Raw genomic sequence first — 15353 nt, 5'->3', positions numbered from 1 at the left:
TCTTCAGCTAGATAGGAAAAATGATATACGTTATAGTGTTATGCAATAATGCTTACAGTAAATGGAGAATATATCAATGGAGTGCGTAGTCAAATTGTTGGTCATAATACATTACGGGATGTTTCTTGTGAGTGCTTTTATGTGATCAAGCTGTGGTGCATTCTGGGAATCCGGGAACTGACACACTCTGGATTCTCGAATAGTTACTTGGTCAATGAATTTAAGGTTGTGAGCTAGTGCTACCCCCCTCACCCATGTTTTCCACTGTGTATTATGTCTAATCACCTAAAACCTAAGACCAACTGTAGTTTAAACCTGAATGAGCATCTCTCCTCTTCTTCTGTGTTCCATCCACAGGGCGTCTGCACGATGACGACAGCCTTTCTACACTTCTTCTTTCTGGCGTCGTTCTGCTGGGTCCTGACTGAGGCGTGGCAGTCCTACATGGCCGTCACTGGGAAGGTTCGAACCCGACTCATCCGCAAGAGGTTCCTCTGTCTGGGATGGGGTGAGTGTTGTGAATTCTCAATCTCTGGGTCATTATATTTAGGTTGGCCCCTCTATCTCTGTTTCACTCTGGGTGTCTGTCTAGGTTTAGTCTTTCTCACCAAGGATATATATATATGTATGTGTGTGTATATATATATATAGTTCAGGCCTTTGGGTGGTTTTAGTTTCCTGCTTTCACAGTATAACTTGCTTAATTAAAGTCACTGCTGTGTTAACTATCGTTAATGAAATAGGTCAACAGGAACTGTTCTGTACATGCCCATAGTACATCAGGCCAAGTTAATGTAAAGTAGGCAAACTATCACAGTAGCACGGAACCCGAACTGCCTGCGCGTGCGCCAACGTCAAAAGTGCGTCTGAGCGTAACATATCAAATAGAATCAGATTCCACCCGAGACAAACAGATGGTCACGGATGATCACAGTCAATGGCTCTGTGCATTGTGGATGAAGTTATTGAATTAAATGGGCACATTCAATAATTTGAACGTTCGCACACGGGTGCAGCCACTGTGGGTTCTGTGCTACAGTAACAGTAAAGTCTCTTTGAAATGATACTATGTACTGTGTATATATCTTCATTAAAGGAGCAGGGCATACGTTTGTTGGAAATCTGCCACCTCTGGTCATCACGGCAAAATTCAGTTCAAAGTTCCAAACAATAACATCCTCCCTAATAATAATATAACCCCCCCGAAATGGACTTTCAGTGTTGGACATTAGCTGTTGTGTTTTTGCATGCCTGCATGATTCAAAGAGGCAGCCACTAGAGACAGAAAGGTGGTTTTCCAGACCAAAACAGCATTCGATAATGACTTATTTCTTTCAAGGGATCTCATTCCCTGAATGCTACCGATGAAACATAGTCATTACAGCCATTAGGAAGCTTTTAGAAAGTGTGAATGTTACAGTACATACTGGACCATTAAGTGTTTACCTTATACAGTTGGAATACAGTTATAATTGACATTTGTTATCCATTATAGAATACAGACGATATCGATCTTTAGAAATGAAAAGTCCCTTGCAGCCACATAGAACGTCAGGCCTGCTCTTCTACCTATTGCTAGGAGGAGTCGTGGACAAGCATGTCATGCTGAACACTTTTTAAAGGAGCGCTACCTTTGGACACTTAAACATAATGTCATATAAATGTTACCCACATAAAGCAGCTCTTCTATATTTCAAATTCAAGTATTTATTTTAGTCCTTCATCAGGCTGAAAAAGTGACCATGACATTTAAATGTGCTTTTTCACACATGGTTCAGGCACAGATGTCTCTTGTGATCAGTTGCCATGACAATAAGTCACATGACGCAATACATTCAAGTGGGCTAGTTTGTCCATCTCACAGTTTCAGCCATTGTTAAAAGTATAGTCAAAAACGTAAAGTCTCAGGTCATAGTTCATAGTTCTTATTTAGGCCTTTGAGGTTCAGAGTCCAGAGCATGTATGCAGAATGCTTATCTGTGTAGCAGTAAGTTACACCCCCCCTATATCTTGTTACCTAGCAACAAACAAGGCCCCCTTCGCCATTGCTGTTCTACTGCATGTGGAGAATAAAACATAGAAATGTCATTCTTAAGTATAGATATACAGACTGATGCACAGAAATATACAATCTAGAATGTATTCATGAAAGTCTGTGGCTAGTTTACTTGATTAACAAAATGTTCAACTATTAGGCATTGTATTTTCTTGTTAGGTGAGCAGGAGCAAGTTCTATCTTTAGTCATTACGAGTACGTATGCTGTGTCCTATATTATCAAAGGGCATACACAATACAATATTTTGTATTCTGTTTGAAATCGATATCACAGTGATAATTTTATCTGTAGGCCTATGTACAAACATCCTTTATCAAATCAATGTTTTCTCATGCATTTGTACAGAAGACGACCTCCCTAACAATGGCTCCTAAGCAGTGAATGATCACTGGCAGCTTTGGAAACAAATGAGACTAATCCATTATAGCATGTTTGAGTGTGCTGTCAGAAACAACGTGTTTGTTAAGAAACATCTTTAGAACTTAAAGCAAGCAAGGAACATGAATGATGAGTCATCCGCTATGAAAAACGTCACTACCTCTAATACAATTTACAATCTGCTAGATGAATGGTGCACTGACCCAAGTGTGTGTCACGATGCCCTGCTTTGGAAATGGTTCTTTATTTATAACTCTTTTTTTCCATGAAAAAACTGCCTGACGCAGTATTTACTTTGATCTGTGCAGAACAGTATCTTATAAGTGTAATATGCCTATATACGCACTTTGAGCTGCAACGTTTGCAGGAAAAGCGCTACACAAATGAAAAGTTGTTATTATTATTATTATTATTATTATTATTATTATTATTATTATTATTATTATTATTATTATTATATGCTCATGGGGGATAGTGTACCCTGGCATGCACTCTGCATACATAGTGGGTAGGGCTGGGTATCGCCACTGATTTCCCAAAACGATTCGATTCCGATTCACCAGCTCAGTGAGCTCACGATTCGATTCGATTCACGATTCGATTCCGATTCGATCTAGTTAAAATATACATTTTTTGCTTGAATATGAAAGAGATTCTCAGAATTAATGCTATAAATGGTTCAAGGAACCCTATAACATGTAGCATTGTTAAACATATCAATGAATTGACTCCAAAGCAGTTACATGAATGTACTTTTTATTGGAACACATTTTATTGGAACATATGAACATCATTGACCAACATTTTGCAACTACAAAAAGTGTTTTTTAACGTGCTTTACTGCAGCCGATGTAAATAAAGGGGCTACAAACATAGCCTACCGGTAATAATCAACAAAAAAAGCGTTTCCGAACGTTTTTTGAGGGGTTTATATATTTAAAAAAAAAAAAAAAAAAAAAATGAAAGATCGATCTCGGGACTTATGAATCGATAAATCGCTCATTTAATGAAGATCGATTCAGAATCGGGAAATCGATTTTTTGAACCCAGCCCTAATAGTGGGCGTGTGTGGTTGTGAAAGACAAGGTTAAACAAGGTTAAACAATCACACACGTGGCGTTGTTGACAAGGAGGAAAGAGAAGGATGGAAGTGTCGATACTGGCCGTCCCCAGCTTGATGATAAAAAGGTGCCAGAAGTGAAATCTGACATTACTTTGCTTATCGAGCCAATAATGATGGTGAGCCGACCAAAATCACAAAGCTTATTTGTAAAAGATGTTAGCGGGCCATGCGGTCAAAGGGAGACAACACATCACATTTAGCCAAGAATCTTTCCGATAGGCATCCAGGAGTTGAAGGAGATCAAATCACAACAGTTCAGCAAATAGGTCTGATAGTTAAGGATATGAAAATAAGAATTTCCATGTTCTGTTATTTAATAGGATATTCTTTTGCTTTACCTGATGTTTTTTGGTTGCTGTGGTATCATTTAAGAATCTTAATTGTGATACTTAAGCTGGTACCAGTATCAAAGTCAGAATGTTGGTATCATCACAACACTACTACTGTAGTAGAGTTAACCAATAATATACCTTTATATATGAAGACAGTGAACTATTGGGAGTCTAATGTAAATGCGTACTGTTAACTAGAGGAATCATATGCAGTGCATGCTCAGTCCACGGGTGTGGTGGCTGTGTGCAGGGTGTTCTGCCTGAGAGGTGATTTATCCCAGGGCTCTGTACATTAGGAGCCCTTTAGCTCTTCAACACAAGTAGAGTCACTGGATGGTCACAGGTCCTCCGCCTTGTGCCTCTGGGAAACTGATTGGATCAATACATCCTGGCTATGACGCGCAGAGAGGGAAGGTGTTAATATTCTGAGCACACTGCAGCGAAAGATGGAATGCAACAATCCATAACACCAATCCATATTGAGGCCGCAGAGTGAAAAATCCCACCTGTCAGAGAGGGAGATCCAGTGTGTGTCTGAAACGGTCCAGCTTTCAATTGCATTGCTGCTATTTTGTTTCTGTGGGTAGTCTGTCCCCCTACTCTTGTTTAACACAGTGTGGTACTTAGTTGATTGAAATGGTTTTCCCATCGGTTCTGTAAGCTGTAGCCAGTAATAAATGAGAGTAGGGTTGGGCGGTATAACGGTAATAGTATCCCGCGGGATTTGAAAAAGCCCACGGTATGCTTCTCAATACCGTCATAAAATGAAGCGATGTTTGTCAATTCACAATGTATACCAGCGCCGCTCCCAGCATGGTCGTAGAAATAATTACAAGTGTAACGTTTAGGCCTGTCATGACCTCTAACACTTAAGAAAAAAAAGATCTGAGCACTAATGACTTCCCTACAACAAAATGCCACTCCTGCTATATGGTAGTATTTCGGGTTCCGACCTGACGATAAAGGAGAGCCTGCAGATTTGGACGGGATTTTTTAATGAAAAACATGACGGCCGCAGATGGGAAAACTAATGGGAATTAATCTACACTCGCACCTCAAACTGAAACACCCATTAATAGCTGCACGGATGGGATATCTATCTGTGTTAAGTGCTCAAACAGGGTTCAAACATAGGGCTTTCACACCGGCAGTTCCGAACGCCGGTTCGCGTTCGCGTTCGGAAACCTCCGAACGTTGGCGATGTCTGGCGAACGAGCCCGCGTTCATACCAGTGTATCTGTTCATACCAGTGTATCGTTCGCCAGACAGCGCCAACGTTCGGAGGTTTGCGAACGCGAACGCGAACCGGCGTTCGGAACTGCCGGTGTGAAAGCCCTAACAGCTATGTTGCTGACGTGACGTCATACATGTCGTTAACCGTCCACTTTGTTACACCCAACTGGAAACTACAGTCAAAATGCCTACAGCAGCGCCTGATATGAATATGGGGTCGCGGGAGCCAGAATAAAAAAAAATAATAATAATAATAATAATAATAATTGTATTTTGTCTTTGTCTCTCAAAACCATTGTTATGATGATGATCATAGAAATCGAAATTAACATGATATAAAAATATATATCAAAAAAAACAATTTGGCACCCTTAGCTCGTGAGGAAAAAACACATTTCACCTCCTTCTACCGCTGCACCTGGCTGTGGATGGCTATGTCCGCTAGGTGCTGCAAAATGGACCGTTTTCTCAACAGACCACCATCCAAGGCTGGTTCAGTGGCTAACTCAAGTGAGGCAACTAACCAGGACAAAAGCGGAAAATGTACGGTATTAAAAAATACGATGAAACCTACCTGGAAAATGGCTTCATTAGCATAACTGAAAACAACAAGGAACAGACAAAATGCCTCTTGTGTGGAAATGCACTCTCACACCAGAGCATGAAGACCAACAAACTCAAATGGCACCTTGTCACTCTCCACAAGGAACATGGTAACAAACCCAAGGTTTTTTTTCGAGAGAAAGTGAGATGAACTAAATAAGCGAACAGGTGCAGTTCAAAAAGCCCATGTCTGTGTCAGTGAGATCCCAGAAGACATAATTCCAAGTTAGCTATTGTATAGCACAGGCAATGAAACCACACACTACACGCAGAGACATTGATATTACCAGCCGCAATTGATATGCTGAAAGCAATGTGTGGGGACTGAGGCAGAGGCACAACAGCTATCGTCAATACCTTTGTCAGATAACACCATCAAATGAAGAATTGATGTTATTGCCAAGGGTCAAGAGAAAACATTGACTGAACGACTCAAAAACTCCCCGTCTTATACGCTCCAAATGGATGTTAGCTGTGACGGTAGAGATGGCCATGCATTGACTTTCGTTCGTTACACGTCAGTGGATGCTATTCAAGAGGACATCATTCTCAGTCTCACGATTTCTGAGCATGAGATGGCACATGGAATGTTCTGTGTGCTCCAAGACTTCATGGAAGACAAACAGATCCCATGCAACCGAACGGTGGGCTTCTGGACTGATGGGGCTGAAAGGAGAGAAAGCCGCCTACGCACTCTGGTCATGAATGTGTCCCCCTCTGCTGTATGACGCACTGCATGATCCCTGCGAGCAGCTGGGAGCAACTGAGAGCAGAATTAGCAGACATACTGCAGCAGGTAACCTTGATAGTGAACTATATAAAACCACATCCACTGCGCACCTGTATATTTGCAAAACTATGCAGAGATATGGGGGAAGAACATGTTAACATGCTATTTTACACTGAGGCTTGGTGGTTGTCGAGAGGAAGAGTGTTGGAGAGATTTCTTTTTGGAGAGAGGAACTGCTCATTGAGTCATTCTCAATGACTCTTAAAAAAGCAGACTTTATTAATTTTCTGTGTGAAGAAAAGGTGTCTCCTTGCCTATGTAACAGACATGATTTGGAAAACTGAAGGACCTGGACACAGGCATGCATGGGGAAATACAAAAACATTCTACAGTTGAGTGACCGAGTCAGTGGATTCAGGGGAAAGATTTTGTATTGGAGAGAGAGTCTTTCAAAAGCCAACTATGCCTCCTTCCCTCGATTGCAAGTTTCTGACGGGCAACAGCTTCAGTCCCACATGAGTGATCACTTCAGAAGCTTGGAAGAGTACTTTGGAAGCTAGTTCCCAGACAGTTCCATGGACATGGTGCAAAAATCCATTTGACTGTGATCATGGCTCAGTAGTTGACATACCGGCAAGCGAAATTGAACAGCTGATCGAGCTGTCGTGACCGAATGCTGCAGACGCATTCACAGGTCACTACGAAAGACTTCTGGCTCCTGACTCAGAGGGAATACTCCATCTCCCTCCGAGCATTAAAACTCTTGGTACTCTTCGCCTGCCCATATCAAGTGAAATATCGATCGAATATATACAGCTGAGATGGGGCACGCACTGTCGACCTAGCCCCCTGACTTTGAGAAGCTCTGATGCGACATGCAAGCACACTCATCTCATTAGTAATGGTGAATGAGACAACAGACATTCATGAATTGGATTATTATTATTTTCAATTGATAGTCGCACATTAAAAGTAGCCTATGTGTGATTGTGATATAGACAAATAGAAAGTCTGTCAGAACATTTTGCAATTGAATGTCATAGTCCGAATATAAAAAAGCGAATATTAATCTACATAATTGTTTTCATATGGTTGGGGTCGCAACAATTTTCATATATAGATATCAAAATGGGGTCGTTGGCCAAAATAGTTTGGGAAACCCTGGCCTACTAGACTAGCTTTTTTCCAGAAAATCACACAGCGGACAACATTGTTGATGCACCCAGTGTGGTACTTGGATGCAAAATTAAGTTTCAGCCATAACGACTGAAAATGCTGCTAACATTGCAGCCGCCATCAGAGCCATGGCCAATTCAGGGCCCAACTGTTTTTGCGACAACCTCAGTCTGGCGGTGACATACGCAGTGCAGGACCAGAGGCAACGGAAAGACCGGACCCCTCGGAGTCTGCTGTGCAATTTCTCTCACAGCCGTCCCCGAAAGAGAAAACTCAAAAAGAAGCAAGCGGAATTAGGACTCCCAGAGTCTCATAACGGTAACTAAATCAATATTTAATAGACAAAATGATAGCCTATATAGGCTATATGACATAGGACATGAGACAAGTTAGATTATTTACGAATGCAGTGTGTGATGCTTCTTATTAAGCTATCATATTATGCTATCCAACTGTTTAGTTTAGTTTGTCAACTTGTTACCGGGATGGAAAGTTCAAATGATTGTTTAGGCTAAATGTCATACGGTATAACAGTCACCACATAAATAGTTACATATTTTTATGTAGGTTTAAATATATGAAGCAAATACGGCTCCCGCAAGCCCCACGCGACGTTATCTTACAAATTTTCGCAGTAGTTCCGGGGTAACATTTTCAAACGGTATAAAGGTATGAAAAAAGTGATACCGCCCAACCATAATGGTCAACCTGTATGTCCTGTGGGGTCATGATTGTATGGCAGAGAAGCCACGGCCACTTATTTTGTACAGAGCAGTGGTCACACTCTTTCCCACTCAGCATCCAGAGCAAATATTTTGGTCTCAGATGGTCAACTGCCACGGAACGCAGCAGTGGGTCAGAACACCAGCGTGAGTCAATAGCAAACAGACTGATTAGGCCTCGCACTGCAGCCTTTCCAACCTCAATTGTTACTTAGAATCCCATTTCACTTGTTGGCACCGAAACCACTCTTGCTTTTCTTTTTGACATGACGAGGTGTAATCAGAAGCTACTAAAGAAATATCAATATAATTTGAGAGTACACAGATAGCTTCTTCATACTGGTAGTTGAACAAAGACGTGCATATATACATATGTTAGGATATTTATAGCATAGCATAGAGTACAGCACAGTGTTTTATTTGTATAGTATAGTATAATGGATAGTGTATATAGCCTTTATTTATGTAAACCAGCTCTTTTCCCTTCTTGTTTTTAGTATTTTTTTCCTAGCACCAGGGGAGCCCCCCCTCCCAAATGTCGTTGTATGGTACCTGTACTATATTAATGACAATAAAGACCATTCATTCATTCATTCATTCATTCATTCATTCATTCATTCATTCATTCATTCATTCATTCATTCAATCATATCAAGGAAATACATATGGATTCAGTTTAGAAAGTTTTACATTTATTGAACAACATTAATGAAAGACCCCGTCCATAAATGCTTTAATTTGAAAGTAGAGTGTCCTGTTTAAAATGATGCTTGTTCAATTTAAAACATTTACTTTTCTGATAAATAGCTTTAAACTTTGGCATGCCTTTGCTGGGTTTTCCCATTAGAACCAACAGACTTTTCCAATTCTACAAAGGATATTCACCATAGTCAGTTTTTCGGGGGTTATATTTTAAGAAATACCTTGAAGACCCCGTCCAATATTACAGTCTTTTAAAGCTCAAAGGGACCTGCATCCGTTAGATGTATTTTAACAGAAATCTATGAATTGGCTCCTAGAGATAATCGTCTCTAAGATCCGTCAGACAAGCAATTCACTCCTAGAGGGGCATTGTGATGCGGGAGATCCAGTATAGCCTGAGCTCACGCCAGATAGTTTGTCATACTGTAAGCTAAGGGGTGCTATTTTCTTTTACAATATCACGATACTAATGTGATCTGAGCTATACAAACTTATCAAGCTTTTGCGATGAGAGTAAGTAGAACCCTGTCCCCCAATTATGCAAATGAAAAATTCATGCAGTACCATCCATGTTCCTGTAGCATAGCTATAACTGTATAAATCCTTGTAAAAAAGGTATCTTGGCTGACAATATGTTTAACGACCCCGTATATAGTTTATGACAAACATGTAAATAACCTAAATAATTGTGGGTCAAAATGAATGAATATACAATTGCAGTCTTAACCGTATTTAACCTGGTCTCTTTTGAACAAATAGCCAAATATCGCCTCAGGTTTACTCTGATATACCGGTAATTAGCTAGGCTAAGTCTGTTCCGTTAACTGCCCTACCGTGCCTTATTGATGAACAGCTGTCTATAGCATACAAAGCAGTGGTATGAAAGCTTAGTCTCCAGGAGCTATATATTGTTATCACTATAGGTAATAATAACAATCAGCTTACTTCAAAACTGTTATCAGTTTTTGCTGTAAATAGTTCTGCCCCATAGCCTGCCTTGTTGTAGAGGGGCTGATTGTGACATAGAACAATTGAGTTCAGATAGAACTTTCTTGTCGTACTGCTTTTTTCAATACAGTTATTAAGTGCAGCCAAGGCGAAAACTACCCCACTTAATTGCAGACTACAGCAAACAGGTTTAACATACATAGGTGTATAATTGTTTTTTAATATGCATTCTTGGGCACTTTAGTGACTTTTGTTCAAAATAAAGCCATTGTTACATTTTTCACGTGTCCTGCCTATCATTATTCTCTTTTCAAGGATTACCTGCCTTGGTGGTTGCCATTTCCATGGGATTCACCAAAGCAAAAGGCTATGGGACACCCCAATAGTAAGTTGTTTCACTTCCTTTTAACCACATCTCCAACCCCCCCCCCCCCAAATGTAATTAATGAAAATGTAATTTATAATTTATACGGATATCAAAGCTGATAATTTAAATCATCAAGCCTTTCCACAAAAGGTTAGGATGCTCTGTCCCCCATTTGTATTAACAATACAGTCTACTGTATATAAGTACTATTGCTGTTCCTCCTTTCTCTCCTAAAGCAGTTATAACGAGTCACTGACAGATTCTCAAGTTATATTAAGTTTACCCAGCTTGAGTGAACCCTATAACAACCCAGCGGCCTGGCATGAACCCTATAACAACCCAGCAGGCGTCTTAGAAGTCTTGACAATCCCCCAATTTCTCATGAGTTGTGTCCCTGCTGGATACCAATGCATAAACAATGTTTTAAACTCTCTTTAGCATTTTGATTCCCTCTGTAAAACGTTCTCAAGTAGAACCACAGCATATGGTACTACTCCCTTGACACTTGAGGATAATACAACTGTATGCGGCAGTGCACCATTAATTTGAGGCTTGGTGTTCATTTCTTGGTGGGAGAGTGAGCTGATATCTCTCTTCATTTCCCTGCAGCTGCTGGCTGTCTCTGGAAGGGGGCCTTCTGTACGCCTTTGTTGGACCAGCAGCCGCAGTGGTTCTGGTATGTAAGTCTACTGTATGACCGTTGTTGAGGGTACTTGTGAATGTCTCAGGGTTCATGTCCAGTACCACCCTGTATTTATTCTTTACCTTATTGGTTAAGGCAGAAGGGCACCATGTAGCTGTTTTCTGAAAGTAAAAGGTGTATCTGACGAAGTCCTTAAGAAAATCACAAGCTTAAAGCTGCGTGCACACAAGGCCATTGCGTTGCACCGGAAGTCATTCATCTCAATGGGGCCGTTGCGTTGATCAGTTGCCTTGCTCTGCATTGCGTTTCTTGACCGTCAGGGTGCAGCAATCAGTCAAAAAATGTCAGCTTTTGCGTTGCGTTGGATTCGTTAAAACAACCGGAAGTAAACCGGAAGTCGTTTCTTGCGACTACCCACAGATTTAAAATCCTCAATTTTGTCCGCCATTGGCTAAAATCTGTAATTTGGCTCTACAAGTGTTAATATGTAATTTTATGAAGTTTTTATATGTTTTCAGGCGAGAAAGTAACCATATATATTCACAAAATGTGTCCAGTTTATCAAAATAACCCGTTTATATATCTTATCTGACGTTTTTTTTCCCCACTTCTGTGGGAAACTTCGCTAGCAACACGAGTAGAGCTTTGCATCTGCATCGCACGTTGAAGTACGTCAAGCCCATCCCACCAGGTTGCGCCAGAACGGTGGGTCACGGTCCGCGGTGTGCACGGAGCGTAACACGTCTGCCTTTTATCAGCGTGGCGGCATACATTTGGAGAGGAACTATGTGGCAGAGGAGGAAATGTCTTTGACAATAAAAGCACTTCTCGTCTGACAAATCCTCCCCGAAAGCATTTGTGTTGGCTCGAACGGCACAGTGATGAGTAAACCAAACAGACCTTGAGGACAGAGGGATGCAGAAAAGACACTGAACATAGAGGAAAGAATACTGGAGCTGCAAACTAGTGATGTCAATTGTCTAATGTATTTCATAGGGACAACTTCTTGTGTGTAGTTCTTATGCAGCTGTGTCTTGAAATATAAGCGACTGTGTATTTAGATTTGACATTTTCACCCTTATTCCCTCTCTATTGACAGGTAAACATGGTGATAGGCATCCTGGTGTTCAATAAACTGGTTTCCAGAGACGGGATACTGGAGAAGAAGCTGAAGCATCGAGCAGGGTAAGACAGCACCCATGCCCACCATCCAAAGGGTGACAGTCCTAGAAGATCCGCAGTGACCTACTTCTCAAGTCTTTATAGCCCATATAATCCTACACCTAACTACACATTCACGTACACACACGCCTTTTTGAGTTCCTTTTTTCCATATGGAGATTAGGCCTCCTTTTCTTACTGCTGAGGAAATTAGAAGCATCAACATAAATAGGTCAGATCTCTCTAGGGAGAGAAGGAGCATCGTCTCCCTTTGGCAGAATCAGTCCATGATGAAAATCCTTAAAACACCCCTTCAGTGACTCATACTGTGCCTGGTATGAACACTCGAGGTTGGGACGCCGGTGCGTTTGACTAACATTCTTTTTGTCGTCTTGTCGTTTGTTGTTCCGCAGACAGATGAGCGAGCCGCATACAGGATTAACTCTCAAATGTGCCAAATGTGGTGTTGTATCAACAACTGCTTTATCAGCGACCACAGCCAGCAATGCAATGTAAGTGTCGGTTGATGTGAATCAATACGATTATGGACAGTGTCTCCTCGTAGCCTGATCAGGCTGATTAGAATGGGAGGGGAAGAACAACACAAGGAAATGGGGTTTAATGTGTGCCAGGTGGTGGTGTAGACCCTGACCTTATTCTTTATCTCTCCTTCCCTCCCTCCTTTTCTCTTCCTACCAGGGCGTCTCTGTGGAGCTCCTGTGTCGTCCTGCCTTTGCTAGCTCTGACCTGGATGTCTGCAGTGCTGGCTATGACAGACAAGCGGTCCATCCTCTTTCAGATCCTGTTTGCTGTCTTCGACTCGTTGCAGGGTTTTGTCATCGTGATGGTCCACTGTATCCTGAGGAGAGAGGTACGGGGAGGGGTCACATAGGGGTCACTTCATGTCGGCCATGTTGTTTAGCCTCTTCGTTTTAATCTCCTTCATCACACAACTCCAGCCATCTTCTATATCAGGTATTAGTAATCCGACCACACCCCCAACCCCAGTTTATCTCCAGATGAATGCAAGGTCAGAATGGTAAATGGTACTGCACTTATATAGCGCCTTTTTTGCTGCTCCAAAGCTGCTCCAAAGCGCTTTACAACGGCCTCTCATTCACCCATTCACACACACACATTCACACACCAATGGCGGCAAGCTGCCATGCAAGGCGCTGGCCCCGCTCACTGGGAGCAATTTGGGGTTCAGTGTCTTGCCCAAGGACACTTCGACATGTGGCCAGCCTGGGCTCGAACCACCAATCTGCCAACCTTGTGATGTTTTGACAAGTGTGTTTGTCCAATTTCATGGTTACATAATCTGTTGCCAGTGTAACAAAATACTTAAAATTGATATAATATGATCGGTGTGGATTGGATTAGATCTTTTACTATCAGTGATCAGACGAAGTAGATCAACAGTATGATCCTGGTCTACAATAACACATTTAGGAACAGTTGATGCCTATGTTTTGTGTGTACTGCAATGTGTTTGTTTTTGAACAATAAATGAGACGGCGCCTCTAACCGCAGGTCCAAGATGCGTTCAGATGTCGACTCAGAAACTGTCAAGACCCCATCAACGCTGACGCCACGGGAACCTTCCCCAACGGGCATGCTCAGATCATGGTAACACTCCAGAACTATCCTCCAGATCTGTTGGAGAGTAGAGGCGTAGTGTAATTGTACATATTGTCTTTTTCTGCAGACTTTTCAATACAAAACACGGGGGATGAATGGTATGGTAAATGATAGAGGTATTTGTGAGGTGCGTGCACCCCAAACCTTTGTAAACTATAGCCATAATGTAGAATAATGTTCCATAATTATTGATAATACCCTCTTAGGCCTATATCGCACATTCTCTATTGACCTCCATTTAACATAGCAGTTCATGCAATTGAATTAATGTTTTATTATGTTTAATATGGTGTCTGCTGGATGAAGCATTGTTACCCAAGGGCTTATCGTTTTCCAAATAGTGTTTTGGTTAAACTGTAATTGCATGCAGTGTAGCCCCTTGGCCCCTTAATACATTATATCAATGTTCCTTGGTTTTCTTCGGCCCAAAGCCCAAGTCCCTGCTTCTCTTTGATTGAATGTATTTCACGTTGGGCAAGCATCTTTTTAATCTCCCAAGCCCCCTCTCACTGTAATAAAGTACTGTTCCTTGATTGACTTTTTAAATGGGACACAAATCTCTTGATCAAGCAGAACACCACTGGCTCATCATAGCAATGATCTGCCATTTGCATTCCAATATCACCTCAGATTTAAATAATTTTCACTGAGAATAGTGTCAGGGCCCTCCAGGTTCAATACAATCATTAGCAGCGAGCATGATAGCTTCCCAACCGCAATTTTAGTGCTGCAATTGCACTTCTACATGCAGGTTTAATTGATATATTGTTGGAAAAGAGAGCACTGAGAAATCGGACCATTAGCTTAACAGTGGCTGGGCATAACGGGGGTAGACAATTGATGGGCTCAAACGGCACTGTTCATATAATCATTAAATGTTTAATCATGTCCAAGGAATACTCTTGCTATTTGACTTTTTTCTCAACAATTGATATTGCTGTCGATGCTCTACATTTTGTATTGAGTTCCTGTCACCAGAACTGAATTATTACTGGCTCTATTTTGACCACGTGTTCTTCTATCCCACCAATAGACTGAATTCGAGAAAGATGTGGACATCGCCTGTCGTTCAGGTAAGGAACAGATGGTGTCATATTAATGAGGTCCTGATTACTTTGTCTTCTTAAAACCCCAAAATAGGTTAGACTGTGAAACAGAGCCGAGGTTGCATAACAATCCACAATCCCCTCAGGAGCTAGGCTCAGTCATCAAAACAGTGAATATGAGAGGAGAGAGCCAGGCTTTAGTGAAAAGAGAATTGTTGAGTGTAAGGTTTTGTGTAGGATGATCAGATCTAAATGCATTTTTTTAAATGAAAAGAAGTGTGATGACTTTTCTCTACCACTTATCTGTGTCTCTTTGTGATCATTATTTTTTTCATCAACATGCCTTGGCATACAATAGTTATGTGATCTCACAATTGCCTGGATTCTTTGTGGCTCGTGTTGTTGAACATCTGTTCTGTCCCTGAACACTGCTTGTGAAGCAAAGATTGGAGGCATTGTGATTGTATTTTCCCTTCTTATTATGAAGGAGA

The 15353-nt window shown here is 41.3% G+C and overlaps 1 protein-coding gene across 1 annotated transcript in view; it reads left to right on the top strand.

Annotated features, from left to right (window-relative positions):
• Window positions 1–15353, top strand: part of adgrb3 (adhesion G protein-coupled receptor B3) — a gene marked incomplete at both ends in the record, with an annotated part of 137495 nt that overhangs the window by 116049 nt on the left and 6093 nt on the right. The window contains 8 exons of the mRNA XM_080539933.1: window positions 358–508; window positions 10320–10389; window positions 10981–11047; window positions 12114–12199; window positions 12589–12687; window positions 12875–13046; window positions 13709–13804; window positions 14850–14889. Coding sequence (XP_080396059.1) covers window positions 358–508; window positions 10320–10389; window positions 10981–11047; window positions 12114–12199; window positions 12589–12687; window positions 12875–13046; window positions 13709–13804; window positions 14850–14889 — 781 coding nt within the window. The remainder of the gene's footprint in view (window positions 1–357; window positions 509–10319; window positions 10390–10980; window positions 11048–12113; window positions 12200–12588; window positions 12688–12874; window positions 13047–13708; window positions 13805–14849; window positions 14890–15353) is intronic.

This window comes from Nansenia antarctica (genome assembly GCF_963989245.1).
Source record: "Nansenia antarctica genome assembly, chromosome: 1".
NCBI classification, from domain to species: domain Eukaryota; kingdom Metazoa; phylum Chordata; class Actinopteri; order Argentiniformes; family Microstomatidae; genus Nansenia; species Nansenia antarctica.
The sequence above is the reverse complement of the archived record's forward strand: the minus strand, read 5'-3'. Positions and strand labels throughout refer to the sequence as shown.